We start from the raw sequence: 14,439 nt of genomic DNA, 5'->3' as shown, positions 1-14,439 counted from the left end.
ACAAAGATTGTCTGTGGCTGACATGAAATATTAAGATGGTTCTATTTACATATCTTCACTGCTCTGCTGGCATGATCGTAGAATCATCAATCTTATATTAGGTGGCTGGATGTTGATAGCTGCAGTTTTATAATCCACATTACCTGTGAGCAAATTAAGAAGAGGATTAAGAGCTGTGTAACTGAAACAATGCTTTCTCTTGAAGGAAGAATTTCTCAACAGATTCAGCACACAGCATTAACGTTGTTAGTGGAAAGATTATTTTCCACCCCCTTTCATCCCCTATTTACAATAACCATGAACTTCTGAAAAGGTGTGGCTGTACTTTTGGGCTATGTGAACTGTTATGATTCTGACAGAATGTGTAACTCCTATACAAATTTTCAGCATGGGGCTGGTTCCATAGAAGTGCTCCCGCAAGGAGACTTTCCTGCCATCTTCTTCCAACAGCAGCTCCCTGCATCCACTAAAAAGATTCTCCAGTGGGGCAGGGGATGCTCTGGAACAGAGTGGGATAATTGGGGGGGGGGTAAATGAAATTGAGGCACCTTATGCAAGCAGGTCCCATGACCCATAAACAGCTGGCGTTTTGGGGACCTTTGATGAGCCTTGCACAAACACCTTAGTGTGAATGCTTCTCTGGGTGCAGCAAGTATATACAGTGGTACCTCGGGTTGCGGACACGATCCGTTCCGGGGTGCCATTCGCACCCCGAAAAGTCCACAACCCGAGCAGTGATATGGCGCATGTATGAAAGCGCAATATTTATTGCGCTTCTGCGCATGCGCAGACCATGCAAAACACTTATGGGTTTGCTGCGTTCGCAACCCACAAAAACGCAACCCACAGCAGATGGAGCAAGAGGTATGACTGTACATGATTGGCTAATGATTGGCTAAATCTGGAACCTCTACTAGTTATTAAACCCAAGCAATATTTCAAACAGTCGCAACCATTTTTTTGCCCCCAGGATTACTATTATTTTATTATTTTTTGTCCTGTGTATACTAATTAGTGAAAATAACATGAAATTATCTCCTCATAAGCAGGACTTAAGGCCACAGCTGTTAAGCTTTATCCTTTTGCCTCCTGCCAGTCCCTGCTTTTGAGGGGTTCCTTAGAAAATGCAAGCAGCAGCTTGAAAACTTTGCAGAGGCACAGGAATTCTTCTCCTGTCAGTATACTGGAGAACGAGAGTCGGCATAATATACTTGTACATAGTATGATTTTAGATTCTGGATTCTTGTGAGTAGGTGGGTGTATGGCAGTAAATGTGACTGGAAGCTGTCCATATTAAGAAATAGATATATCTAGACTGTTTTTTGGATGAGGCCATGGCCTTGGGCTAGGGCAATAAAAGCTTGTGGTGGTTGTATAGAAACTTAAGGAGTCTCTTTGCTGAGTCTTTGTTACTGGGCATTGAGATTCCTTCCCCAGCAAATATCTCTTCAGTCTACCGTAATTTTTTTTTACTGGGTTTTTAACATACATGAACAGTGCTCAAGCCTTCCACTTTCCTAAAGCTGTGTTTTAATGCAGGAATGGTGTCAACATCTTTAAGTTCTTGATCTCAGTCTTCTTAGAAGCATTCTACTTTTAGGTTTAATTGTGTTTTTCTCTACCATCTGGTTTCATAATTCCCTTTAAAACCTGATCATAACACAATGTAGACAGACACTGCTTCTTCTTTGGCATATGGAGTATTCTACAGTGATAGAATATTTTTAATACAATATTTTTCATTTATGATTCAATGAAACGGTGTGCTTCTGTTAAGATTTGTAGCAAGAGGCATTGCATATATGACCCATACCTCTCTACTACCATGGGCTTTGTTTGAGAAAACTGGGCTCCCACTAGTTTGAAGCACTCACTGATGTCCTGCTAATCTTATAGGCACAGAGCTATCCCTGTGGCTAAAGAAAAGGATTGGTTAGGGTTAGGGTTCTAGACACATCTGCAGCTGTGTGAGAAACACTTTAATCTGAGTGGCTCCTATGCAGCTCAGGCTGCATTGAAATGACACTTAAGTGGCTACAGGTTCACCTAAAGGGCACCTTAGTTCAAAGAGGTTAGCATTGTATTTGATCTTGCTTGCATTGATGCTGTATTACCTGACTTTCCCACCGCCTCATACGTAAATGGGGTGTTAATGGGCAGATTGCTCAATCCTCCTTATAATATTGACAACAGCATATGTACATATATATTTGGTCTTACAAATGAATACAGAGGAAGGAGCATTTCTTACAACACTTGAAACATGTCTGGATATAATAAAATGTTCTGCTCTCATTCCAGTTCTCTACAGGTAGATCATCTATTATAAATAATGTTGATATTCCCCTTGTTCTCCACAAATCTAAAGTTGATGCAACAACAGATTGAGAATCCCAAGAGGCAAATAGGTTGGGGTTTTCAAGCTCCTGTTTTTATTGCACTCCCTTACAACTTCCTAAAAAGTATCTCCTGAAAGTCAGGATTTATGGGGTAGGATTCATTGTGACTTGAATATGCCCCCACCCTCAAGCAGTTTTCCAGTTGTGTATGCAGCTCTTTGGATCTCAGCTACAGCCGTTATCCCATAATTTGAAGGAGTGCTCAACTATTAATTTAAATCCCTATCTGGAAAAACCCTGATCTTATAGACTGTTGCTGTGAGAACAGAACATGCTCATCTTTCTTTTGAGAAATCTTTTCTGGATTTGCCATTTGGCTAATGCCAATTATTCTGCTTTCACTCCTTTAGTGGAAGTTAAGCTTACCCGCTCTTTCCACATCAGCATTTAGAAGATGTCCTAGAGATGAGACACATTACCAGCTGGCCACCACAAATAGCATCTTCTGCTGCCCTAAGGAGACAGATGGAAGGAGTTAATTTATAAAGACAGCTCTCACTTGGGAGTCTTTGAGGCTAGCTAATGATGTTGTGAAGATTAGCACTGTCCTTCCTAAGGAGGTTGCTTTCCCCAACCTGTGTGCTACTTGCTGTAAAGAGCATGGCTCCATTAGCTTGTGCCACACACAAAATAGCAAAGGGGCCGCAATAGGCATTGATCTCTTTTGTAAAGATAGTGGCATGGAAACCTCATGCTTTTGCGGAGGTGCTTGCCAAGCAACTAGTCCACACCAAGACAGTGGGAAGCATTTTTCCCCCAAGAAAGGGTGGGTAAATACTTTGAGCAATGCCTAATACAAATCTCCATCATTTAATAGAGGATAGAAAAAGAAAATGAAACAGCTTTGTGCAGTGCTTCATATGGAAATGGTAGCTGTTAGCTCACCCTGTTGCACGACTAGCAACACCAGGTGGCTGTGCTGGCACTGAATCCTAAGTAACCATCTTCATAGACTTGCTGTTAGCTTTGAAGAAACGTTCTGTGTTTTCTGAGGAAGCAACTAGATAGAGCATGGGACCACCAAAATATGTGCAGAAGCAGATTAATCCCAAATGATTTCACCTGATTTTTAACTGGCTTAAACATTTGCCATACTATTGTTACTTTAAAATTGATTACAGTGGTACCTCGGGTTAAGTACGCTTGTTGCTTCAGGTTAAGAACTCTGCCTAAGAAGAGAAATCGTGCTTTGGCGGCGCAGCGGCAGCAGGAGGTCCCATTAGCTAAAGTGGTACTTCAGGTTAAGTACGCTTCAGGTTAAGAACGGACCTCTGGAACGAATTAAGTACTTAACCCGAGGTACCACTGTATTTGGTATCATTTACCTATATTGTCTAAACTAGCGCTGCTAGTTCAAATAACCATGGTCTTGAAATTTGTAATCATTTAAGTATGCTAGTGTTTACGGATATGACATGTGCACGTGGGTTGCATATGCCATGCAATGCCATGTAAATACTGTTTGTTTCCATCTTCTGGATAGCGCAAATGTATTGTACATCCTCAAGCTGCTTAGATAAAAGTGATGCCTATCTTTGCATAAAACTCCATCACAGTTTCCCATAATGATTTAAGATCTATACTAGTAAATGCCCAATCTGTCTGTCTTTTGGATATGCTCTACAACATAATTCACCTATTATAAGACTTTAGGAGGGTCTTGTTACTGCAGTTATTAATATTTCCTATTTGATAACATATCCATGTACATTCTGAAGGGAGATGCTCCTATCTGAAAATGAAGTATGACTTCCTAATCATTGACTAAAATAAAATAGCATTAAAAAGAAATACAAGTACACATGTATTAGAAAGGGAATTGTTCCTTTTATTACTGCCAGCCATTTATTAAAAAGGCGATGGTTCTAGTTTAATTAACCGAGTTGAGAGCAGCAGATGGAGCAGAATGTCTTGCAGCGATAAGACAATTCAGAAATGGCACCAGATGTTGGAAGCTGTCCCTGGTGGTGTTTGAGTGCAACACAGATGTTACAGTCCCACCTGGCTAGTTTCTAAGCACTGCAGGCTAAGCAGCTGTGATGTAACCCATATAATGTACGCAAACACTAAAAGCAGAATAATTGAGCTGCTGGTACTCCTTGGAAGGGTGTGACTGCTCAGAGGTGAAATCTTTTAAGGACAAACGGCAACAGCTAAGGCCATCACTTTTTCGGTACTTTCGGAGGAGGAAACTGCCAACTAGAAGCCTAAAGCCCTTTATTAAAGAGATGGTGGCGGAGAGTTGCTTCACCCAGACATTTTCCTTCACAGAAAAAAAATATATATCTGCAGAAAGTGCCTATTTTCTGTATGTATTTCTCTCAGAGGGCCAATTAATGTCCACAATTTTAAAAATTTGAATGGGGGCTTTCCTTTTAGGGCTAATAGCTTGGGAGGGGGTGGTTTTTGTTGGAACTGTAGCATTTGTGATAAAATGAAGCCCTCCTTGTGTACAGCATTCCCATTCCTACTCAGACATCCCCACCTGCGGCAATCATCCTATTTAGTTTGGTCCTCAAACTTGACATAAGGAGATATACAGAACAATGACCAGTGCAGAGGCTGTGAATCTTTACTATTTTGATAAAAATTGTGTAGGAAAGAATAGTAAAGACACTGTATTTTGTAGTAAATAAATCATTAGTATCTACAACTGGGACTTTTAATGTTCTTATTCTGAAAAGGAAGCAAACTTATTAAAAAATGAATACCAGTGCAGGTTTTATGCATTAAAACCTTGAATCTGAAATCCTGTGCAAGTCATTCCTGCTTTCAGTCTCACAAGATTTAACTTGTAAGGAGGCCTTTTTAAATTTTTCATTCTATGCAGCATAATAAGCAAACAAAGGCATTTCTCCAATAAAAACTTGTTCTGTTTCTTATATCTAGTACCTGAGTTAGAATTGCATTAATCTTTACTGTGTGATATTTCTTCCAAGCCTACACTGGTTCTTCACCAGTTTTGTGTTCCATGCAACCTTGGTAAATTATTACTGAAATTATGAAGTTGAATATAGACCACTTGCATTGATGTGCAAATGGTGGGATATAACTTAACCATAAAAGCAGGCATAATTCGATTTGACAGGTTTGTTTGTGTACAAAAAAGAAAGAAAGAAAGACTTCAGCCATGTATATGCCTTGTGACATTTTGTTTTGATTGGACTATCACCCTTCTGAATCAATCTTCATTGAACGCATGATCATTTATGGTGCTCTCTTCCATGCTTGTGCATGCCAGAATAGTGAACAAGTTGAGGGTGGAAACTCCCCACAAACTAGTCAGAGGAAAGCACAAGAGTACGATTGCATACACACCCAGGTTTTGTTCCTGCAGCCTGGTTTGCAGGATTTCCACATATTTCAGTTTTTGTACCATGACAACCATCCTTGTATATCAGCCATCAGTGATAAAATATATTGTATTGAGGGATAGAATTTGACTTGAGAACTGTGCCCTTAAGTACTTTGAGCTTCAATACGCTTGATGGATTGCACCATTTCCCAGAACTGTATATCTTGACTCCACGTACAAGATATTTAAATATAATATTTAATATTTGGTGTAAACTGCTACTCGATTGGGGCTGTGTTCACTAATTTACAACAGGTCCTTTGATTGGTTGTAGGTGGAGCCACTGACCCCTTCGGAGGGTTTGCGGACTTTAGCTCTGCTGCCGCTGCCTCTGCCTCCGCAGGCTGCCCCCCATCACAAGGTACAGTGCCAAGGGAGTGGAACAGAAAGCCGACCTCTCAAATTTTGGTCTCTCGCTACTTGAAAGTGTCTTCTCTTCCAGAATAGATTAAATTCTATGTCGAGTTCTCATTTTAAAGGTGCTAGATTCTGCTGCTTTGTATTGTGATGCAGTTTCATTGTAAAATCAGCTCCCTTTTCGGGGTAGAGGGATTAATTATTTGGGGAATGAGCTTTTCCTTTGACCCTTCGCCCAGGGGTGGCTTACCTTTTCCAGCTCAAAGGCCACATCAAGGGTTTGCTACGCCTTTGAGGATTGCATATATCGTGTGCACTTGGACACCCACACACTTGCAAAATCCACCCAGGTGAAGGATGGGGACGAACAGCATACATATGCATACCCCCAGCAAAGAGGACACACATGCACACACACATAAATGAAATAATTGCTCTGGAATTATTTTTACAAGCACCAAAATGAATCTAAATGAATTAATACAGCAGTAATGATCATTACTTTGTCTCCCCTCACAAACACCTTTAACATTAATTGAAGCTAACTGAAACACTGGGCTGGAATGATTTTCACAGGTACCAACAATGAATTCCAGTTAATTAATACTGAGTAGTAGCTATTGCTATAGTTTAGTATGTTGTGTACTCCATCCCCTTTTACCTGTAATGGTAACAATTTATGTAATCTGCAATAAGCCTCTTAAGAATTGTATGCTACAAATCCACAATTTATATTAAAGTACTTTCTTGGAAGAAGGCTAGAATTGACCCAATAAACATTTAGAATTTGACAATAGGTGCTGTGAATAAGGCAGGATTGCTACATGTCCAGAGAGAGAGCGGGGGGGGGGGGGGGACTGACTGTTAATTTGTGTGTACTGATTTATTTAAGTTCCACACAAACAAAAAAATGTCCACTGGGGAGAAAAAACATAAAAACTACATAGTCAGAGCTCCTTGTAGGGGTGAGGAAGTTTATACAAATGTTATGATTGGCCCTAAATTACTGCCTTTTGTTGTATTCTTGCCACACTGCTATAATAATTGCTGTTACCCAAATCACGTTTTAAAAGACCCAATGCATTTATGTTTTACTACTGAGGAAAGATAGCTGGTCAACAGAGCTGGGATTGTTCAAAGAGTTTTGAACCAAGCAGTAGCTGAAACAATTGTTCTACCACAAAGCATATTGCATAGAAGAAAGTGTGGTGTTCCTTGCAGCCATCAGTAATAAAATGCATTGTATTGAGGGATAGGAGAACTGTGCCCTTAAATACTTTAAGCTTTAATAATGTTCTGCCTTGATTTTGCAGGTTATTGAAATTTTAGGTTTGTGGTGCTCAAATCCTATTATGCTAATAATGCAGTCTAAGCTTGATCATACTCCTTTATCAGTGTTAATATGATTAATCTCCACCAATCACCTTTATGCAAGCAGCCAGCAATGATTAATCATTCTTGAACAATAACCCCCCCCCCCCAATCTTTTGTTGATTAATCATCTTTGGTAAAGTTCCCCAAAGAGTGGCATCAAATGCCTCTGTCTTCTCCCCCTTTCCTTTATTTGTGTTTGGATATGAGCATCCCGTAACTGGAGAATCAGCATTTACTTATCCATCAGGAATACTTTAAGTGTGCTTAAATTTTTAATAGGCAGTACTAATTGAAATATTCCCAATAAAGTCCCTTTTGTAAGGGAGATCAAAGCAAAATGTTTCATTGTTGCCCCAAGCTAATGAATTCTAGCCCAGTGCTTGCGTTAAAGTGGATTGTAGTGCACAGATAAGCGATGGATGTACTTTTCCCTCCCTGCCCTTCCTTACTTAAATTTTAATCCACCTGTGGAGGAGAAATTAATTAAAACAAGGGTTTTATACCCAGGCGAAACAGGTACTATACGAATTATTGACATGAATGTAAATTATTGCAAGCTTTTAAGATTAGGTGAGTTAGATTCTAAGTAATAGGCAGGTTTGTAGATCACTATTCCTAGCTGGCTGTACAGGCCAGATTATTCTGAAATCAGCAGGGTCTCTCATCTCTCAGACCTAAACCTGTCAGGTGAACATTGATTTAAATTTTGAATGCTTTCTTTTCCGTCTGCACTGATGAGGCCTAACAGTTAAATGTAAATTGCAAGTTGTTCAACTATGTGAAAACCAGTGCTGGCATGTGTGCCCTAGGTGCCTTTGTCTGTGCATCAGGCTACAATAGTAAGATCTACGTAACTGTTGCGCTTCAAAAACTGAAATACTCATCAGTGGCTAGCAATTGATGATCATACCAAAGGGCTCATTCACTTTAAAAAACCAACATCCATTTCCTCATGATCTTTACACCTTGGAGCTTCACTCACAAGTTTATTCAAGTAAAATGTGTATTTTTAAAATATGTAAAGACAGGCAGACTGGCATTAAAAGAACTAAATGTATTGCAGCCCTCTGCACATGCTGTACAAAGATTTGAGAGCATGTGTGAGCTTTGAATGCATATTTATCAAAGCTCCCATAGAGCGCTAAATAAATACTACACAATGCTGTTAACAAGCACAACAGAGGTGAGATAAACACCCTGAGGCAACTGAATTTGAAAGCCCATTATTTTATTGGTATCCCACTTAGCTGTACCAGTTTAATAACTCTATACAGCAAATAATGTATATGTAATCAGATGAGTTTGAACAAATTGCTGTTTTTATGACTTCTTACGACTGTGAGACCAGCCTTGTTCACAGTGATTGATTCAAAACATCAATGAGTTAATGTTTGCAGCTTTGCTTAAGGCTCCCAATTTTGAGCTACTGGCAATTTAGATACTGAACTTCTGCTATGCTTCAGGTGTCTCTTGTGCCTGCTACATTCTTATGTGTTGAAAGTGGATCCTGCAGATTTGCCTGTTAGGAAATCTATGTCCCATTCATGTGGACTCCACAGGTGGCACATAACCAGCCATACTTTTTCATTCTCGTGTGTGTGTCCCCTCCCTTGCTTTCCCTGTTAAAAAAATTGTTGGAATAATTCATGAGGGAGAGTAATGTCCAGATGGAGATCCTACCTGCAGATGTTAATCTGGATGGACACACATCGGCTCTCATTTGTATTCACTTCATGGAATGGGCATTTGCTCTGTGCTTTTCATAAAGACTCTTACCTTTCTTTTCCCTCCCCAGGTACAACTGCAAGTGGGAATGGAGAGTTTGGCGACTGGAGTGCCTTCAACAAACCTCTCCAAGCCCTGCTGCTTCAGCTGGAGAGCTCTTTGGTGGCTCTGCTCAGCCAGCTGTTGAGCTCTTTGGTGGCTCTGCTCAGCAGAGCCTTGGCCAGCCTCCAGCTGCTTCAAATCCTTCTGACCTCTTTGGATTTGATGGGTACCTCCCAAGCCACCATGACCTCTTCCCAAAGCATGAATTTATCTAGGATGGGTTCTAGCACTGTCAGCATCAATCTGCCTATGTCAAGGTCACAGGTATGGTGCTGTTCTGCAGTCCCTTGACTACTGTTTACTCAACGGATAGTTTTTGACACACACTTAACTTAAGCAGCTTTCTAGAGCTCTGAAAGTGTTTTCCTTGCCTTTTTGCTTCACTGGCCCCTCTTTTTTCTTCAAGATTCAAGTAAATTGAGAGAGGTGGCATCTAAAGTAATTAAGAATTGTAGAACATAAGGTAGACTTCAAACTTGTGGCACTTTGATTGTAGCAAGGGGGTGAGGGTGGGCAGTGCCACCTTTTTTCTGACAAACTGGCTCACATATAGTTTTAACCCAGTTAAGAGTAGTTGGCTATTGAAAACAGTCTTTGACTTGGAAAACTTAGCAACTAGTTGATCAGTATGGTCTGGAATCACATGAGGCCACTAACCTATTGAAATTAAGCAAGTCAGGGTCTGGTTAGTGCAGACCTCATGGGAATTACTTGGTGTGGGTTCCATGATGGAAGAAAGGAGGGATATACTGTAAATGTAAGAAGAAAAACGAATTTTCCAAAGCATCTAAAATAGAAGGATGTTTCAGAGAAAGTATTTTAGGTAAGGGGGAGGCAAGGCACTTCGAATTAAACACTCTTGCACAGTTCCAGAGACTACCAGATGATAGGTAAGTACTTAAAGAGATGCTCTTGAGAATTTTATGAGCATGAACTTCAACTTTCTTCAGTTCTCTTAGGAAGACATAAATGTCCATCTGTTTCTCTTTAATGAAGACTGGATGAACTCCTCTCTCTGATAAATTATAGCTGTAAAATAGTGTTGGCAATTTGTAGCATAACTCTAAAGATCTCTTTTTTCTTTCTTTAATGCTTCTAGCCTTTGCAACGGTGTTAACCCAATGATACAGAAGCCTGAAATCCACTTTATAATATGGGGCACAGAGATGGTCCCCAAAAATGTAGGTCAAAACCCTGCCATCCACATTGGTCAGATCCTAGTGTAAATATCAGTTTGGACAATTTAGTTCCTGTATGCAGCCTTCCCAAGCCCCAGCAACCATCACTCAACACAATGATTCAGCAACAAGTAAGTAATACAATTCTTGCTGTGCATGTATTTCAATGAGGTCACTCTTCAGAATATATTCTTGATCAAGGGTGGTGGGTGTTGTTTTTTTAAAAAAAAACCAAAACACTAGTCGTCCTCAGCACCTATAAATTGTCTCTTTTTCGTGACCAGAGTATATTATTTGCAGCTTTTGTAGCCTACTACTATTTAAAAATTCTCTTGCTTCGGTGTGCACAACTTTTGATTGACCAGTTCAGTCTTGGTTTCAGCGTGATGGATCACAAACTATATTGGTCTGCTTGTGCTTAGAATTTTCCCTGCACCCTGATCTAATGATATGTGCAGCCTTTAAAAACATTTTGGTGTGTCTCCTCCCAACTCTTGAACTGTCAGCCCCCAGCAGTGAAAGGGGATTCTTGTTCAACAGAATTTTCATTTCCTCTCCCTTTCCCCCAATTTCTAAACCAGGTGCTAGCAAAGTTGTACTTAAAAAGATCTAATGTAGAGGGAATACACTGTATTTGTGGATCCCTGAGCATAATAAATAAGTGGGTATCTAGACAAAGCATGGTTAGGCCATGGAGAAAGAAGAAGAGAATTGGAGGAAGGGGAACTATGACAACTAGGATTTGTGCTGGACTTCAATTGTCAGACATAAAGAAATATGTTGGATGATGTCTTTAAGGATCAGTTTAGAATTACTATAAGCTTTGTTTTTAATATACAGCCAATATGTTAAATAAGGGTTGGGTAGGAATATACTTGTATTTCTTTGAATGATAGAAATATCATAAAAAATCACCTTAACATTTAAAACTTCATCCCCCCCCCATAGATATGCAACAACCGATGAATGTGATGTCTCAGAATTTTGCAACCATGAGCCTCAACTCACCACCCAGCATGATGCCTGCTCGACCTCCTGCAAACCCATTGATGGGGGGCCTGTTCCTGTGGGAATGGGAATGCCCACTGTGATGACTGGCACGATTGGGATGGCTTCCATGGGAGGCACACCTATGATGAACCAGGGCATGATGGGAATGAATGTGAACATGGCAGTGCCAACTTCTGGAATGGGTTTGTCGGGCATGGGCATTACTAATATAGCTGTGGCATCCTCCATGACTCCCGGAACTGTGCAACCTAAGCAAGATGCCTTTGCAAATTTTGCAAATTTTAGCAAATAAAGATTGTAAACCAATCAGATTAAATGAAGGATTTTAGCTGCACAAATAAAGCTGGGGTGAGGGTTGAAAATGCTGATCAAATGCTTTCTCTTTTTCTTTTATTGCTTACTTTAAAGGAGCCCACATAAAGAACCCAAAGGTCATTTTGTAAACTCCCAACCTACTTTTGTTAAAGTTTTGGTGAAGAAAACGTCCTCCACCGAGTGATGTGGTTGATACTGCAATCACTAGGTCTTGTTTTTTTAACAAGAGAATTAAAAGCCTTTCTTAGATGGCAGAACTAGTTTTAACTTTGAAACTTGTGGAAACTCTGGAATTTGGGGGCTGGGTATATCTGTGTGAATCTAATTTTATACTTGATTTCTTTTCCCCCTCCTGGAATCTATTTATCATAATTGGATCCGTTCCTTTTCCTACCACTGAGTCAAATTTGAAGTCAAAGTATGCTGATCAATTTTTTATAAGAATATATATATATTTTTGTCCAAAAAAAAAATGGCGTACATATGTGATTATGGCTAATTCAAAGGGACCTGGAATGTATATATACTTTTGCTACTCTTTCAGCAACACTGCTATACTATCCAAATTTTTATTATAGACCTCTTTAAGCAATTTGCTGATGAAGAGGGTGGGAGGGGTGGGGTTTTCCTACCTCTTTCTGCTTTAATACGCAATGCAGAACTGGTAGAAACTTCATTCAGACTGCTGTATGGTTTCCTTTCAGAGCACTCTAGAGAAAAAATATATACATATATATATAAATGGTTGGGTTTTGGTTGGGGTGGTTTTTCTGCAGCCATACTCCAGTGAAAAGTGGCAGCCCCCCCTTGGGGTCTCTGGGGTCACTGTTTACATCACTGACAGTCAAAATGCAAGAAAAATTTTCTTGCAACACAAAAAAGAGAAACAACATCTTTAAATTAATAAAGAACACCTCTAAACTTTTTGTTAATCCAACAACATTGGATTCTAAATTTTATACATTTGGTGACTTCATTTGTTTTATGTAAATATGGCCTTAGCAATTGCGGAATCCAATAGAAAGGGATTAAATAATATATATAAATGAATGAATAAATAAATATATAGATTATTATTATTATTAAAGGAAACCTGTAGCAGTCAGATTTTATGAATTAATGAAAATAAAGGAAATGAATTAATAAATTAAAGGCTTTGTCTTTTCCTGCTACCATTCTGCATTTAGGTTCAAACACAGATCATGATTTTTAGTCTGGGATGCAGGGGTTCAGTTTATATTCACAGAGCCAGGGCTGCTACTGAGAATGAATACTATATTCTAGGTATGAAACTTTATTGGCTCCCCTTTCTTATGTTGGATTTTTTATTATTATTAAATTGATAAAACTTTATTTCCATTGTATTCATAATGTTCTGTTATACATAACATTAAAGTGTTCATTAAAAACAATGTTGGGGCTGCTTCTCCTTTCATTCCATTTGACATTTTATGAGAGCAGTTGGGGGGGGGAGAAATAATTATAATTTGGGCAAAGTAATTTTTATAAATAATTTAAAATTGTTTAATGACTTTTTATCTCCCGCCTTCCCTATCTGACTCTACTGTTAGGAATTAAAAATGAAGCAGCGCAGATATCTTGACCCACTCCAGCCTTGCTAATGCTCCATCTACAACATTTCTAATTAGGCAGAAATTCATGTACTTCAGCTAAGTGGTAATGAAAAGTGATTCATTTGCTGAATAAGAGATGAGAGTGAGTGTAATTAGCTGACTGCGGTTTTTAATCTTTCAACAATTCAATGTGTTTAAATTAGTTTCAAAGAATAGAGCTTTCAAGTGTTGTTACATCAAAGTAATCAAGACAAGCTTTACTGGCTGTGCGGGACAGATCGCCTTCTCTTCAGCTCCAGTTTTGAAACCCTTGAACTTTTTGTGGGAATTGTCTTGATAACTTTGTCTTGTGACAGATGTTGAGAAGCAAAAAAGTAAAATAAAAATAAACCTACAAAACGGCAGGAGGTGGGAGCAAACCAGTTTTCGGGGGGAATGGAGAAGTTGTCAAACCTGTTTTTAAAAACCTCGTTCTACTGTTCTCTGTCAGGGCACAAAGTCCAATAATATATTCTCAATACAATACAATACAATGAAAGGCTGGGATGTGCCTCTTCAGGCTTTAAAAGAATGCTTCAAAAAGCAAGTTGGAACAAAGTAGTGTTGAAACTGGACTAGATTTACTTCTTCGGGAAATGTTGTGAAACTCTTGAAGTATTTTGGTAGTAGTTCTGTGTTAGGATTGAATCCTATTGCTTTCCAAAGGGGTTCAGATAGTAACAGTGACACATTCAAAGCAGGCATAACAAACATTGAAAACCTGTGACTCTTAATCCTGGCCACAAAGTGCTAGGGCATACAGTAACTTGTGTTTGCTTGTGAAAAATGTATTGTCAAACTTTCAAGAAAAGGCACAGCCATAAAAGCGGATACTCCCAAAGCTTGCTTCTCTACATAATCGTGTTAAGTTCAATCAACCACCATGGATGGTAGTATCAAGAGTTTCCACCTTGATGTGCAGATCTCACAAATTGCCCCAAAATAAACAATTGCTCAGAGAAAAAAGAAATGGCAGATAGTTGCAAAGCAACCTTCAGAGGCTTGGCAAT

General features: G+C 39.3%; 1 protein-coding gene across 1 annotated transcript in view; it reads left to right on the top strand.

Moving 5' to 3' along the window:
* The window catches only part of CLINT1 (clathrin interactor 1), a 62,834-nt gene extending 49,606 nt beyond the window's left edge, over positions 1–13,228 (top strand). Inside the window, 7 exon segments of the mRNA XM_033140377.1 lie at positions 6,029–6,115; positions 9,281–9,331; positions 9,334–9,467; positions 9,469–9,576; positions 10,412–10,625; positions 11,439–11,537; positions 11,540–13,228. Of these exon segments, the coding sequence (XP_032996268.1) occupies positions 6,029–6,115; positions 9,281–9,331; positions 9,334–9,467; positions 9,469–9,576; positions 10,412–10,625; positions 11,439–11,537; positions 11,540–11,793 (947 nt within the window). The 3' untranslated portion in view covers positions 11,794–13,228.
* The last annotated feature ends 1,211 nt before the right edge of the window (positions 13,229–14,439 follow it).

The sequence above is a fragment of the Lacerta agilis genome, chromosome 2 (genome assembly GCF_009819535.1).
Source record: "Lacerta agilis isolate rLacAgi1 chromosome 2, rLacAgi1.pri, whole genome shotgun sequence".
NCBI classification, from domain to species: Eukaryota; Metazoa; Chordata; class Lepidosauria; order Squamata; family Lacertidae; genus Lacerta; species Lacerta agilis.
This window is presented reverse-complemented; position numbering and strand designations above follow the sequence as displayed.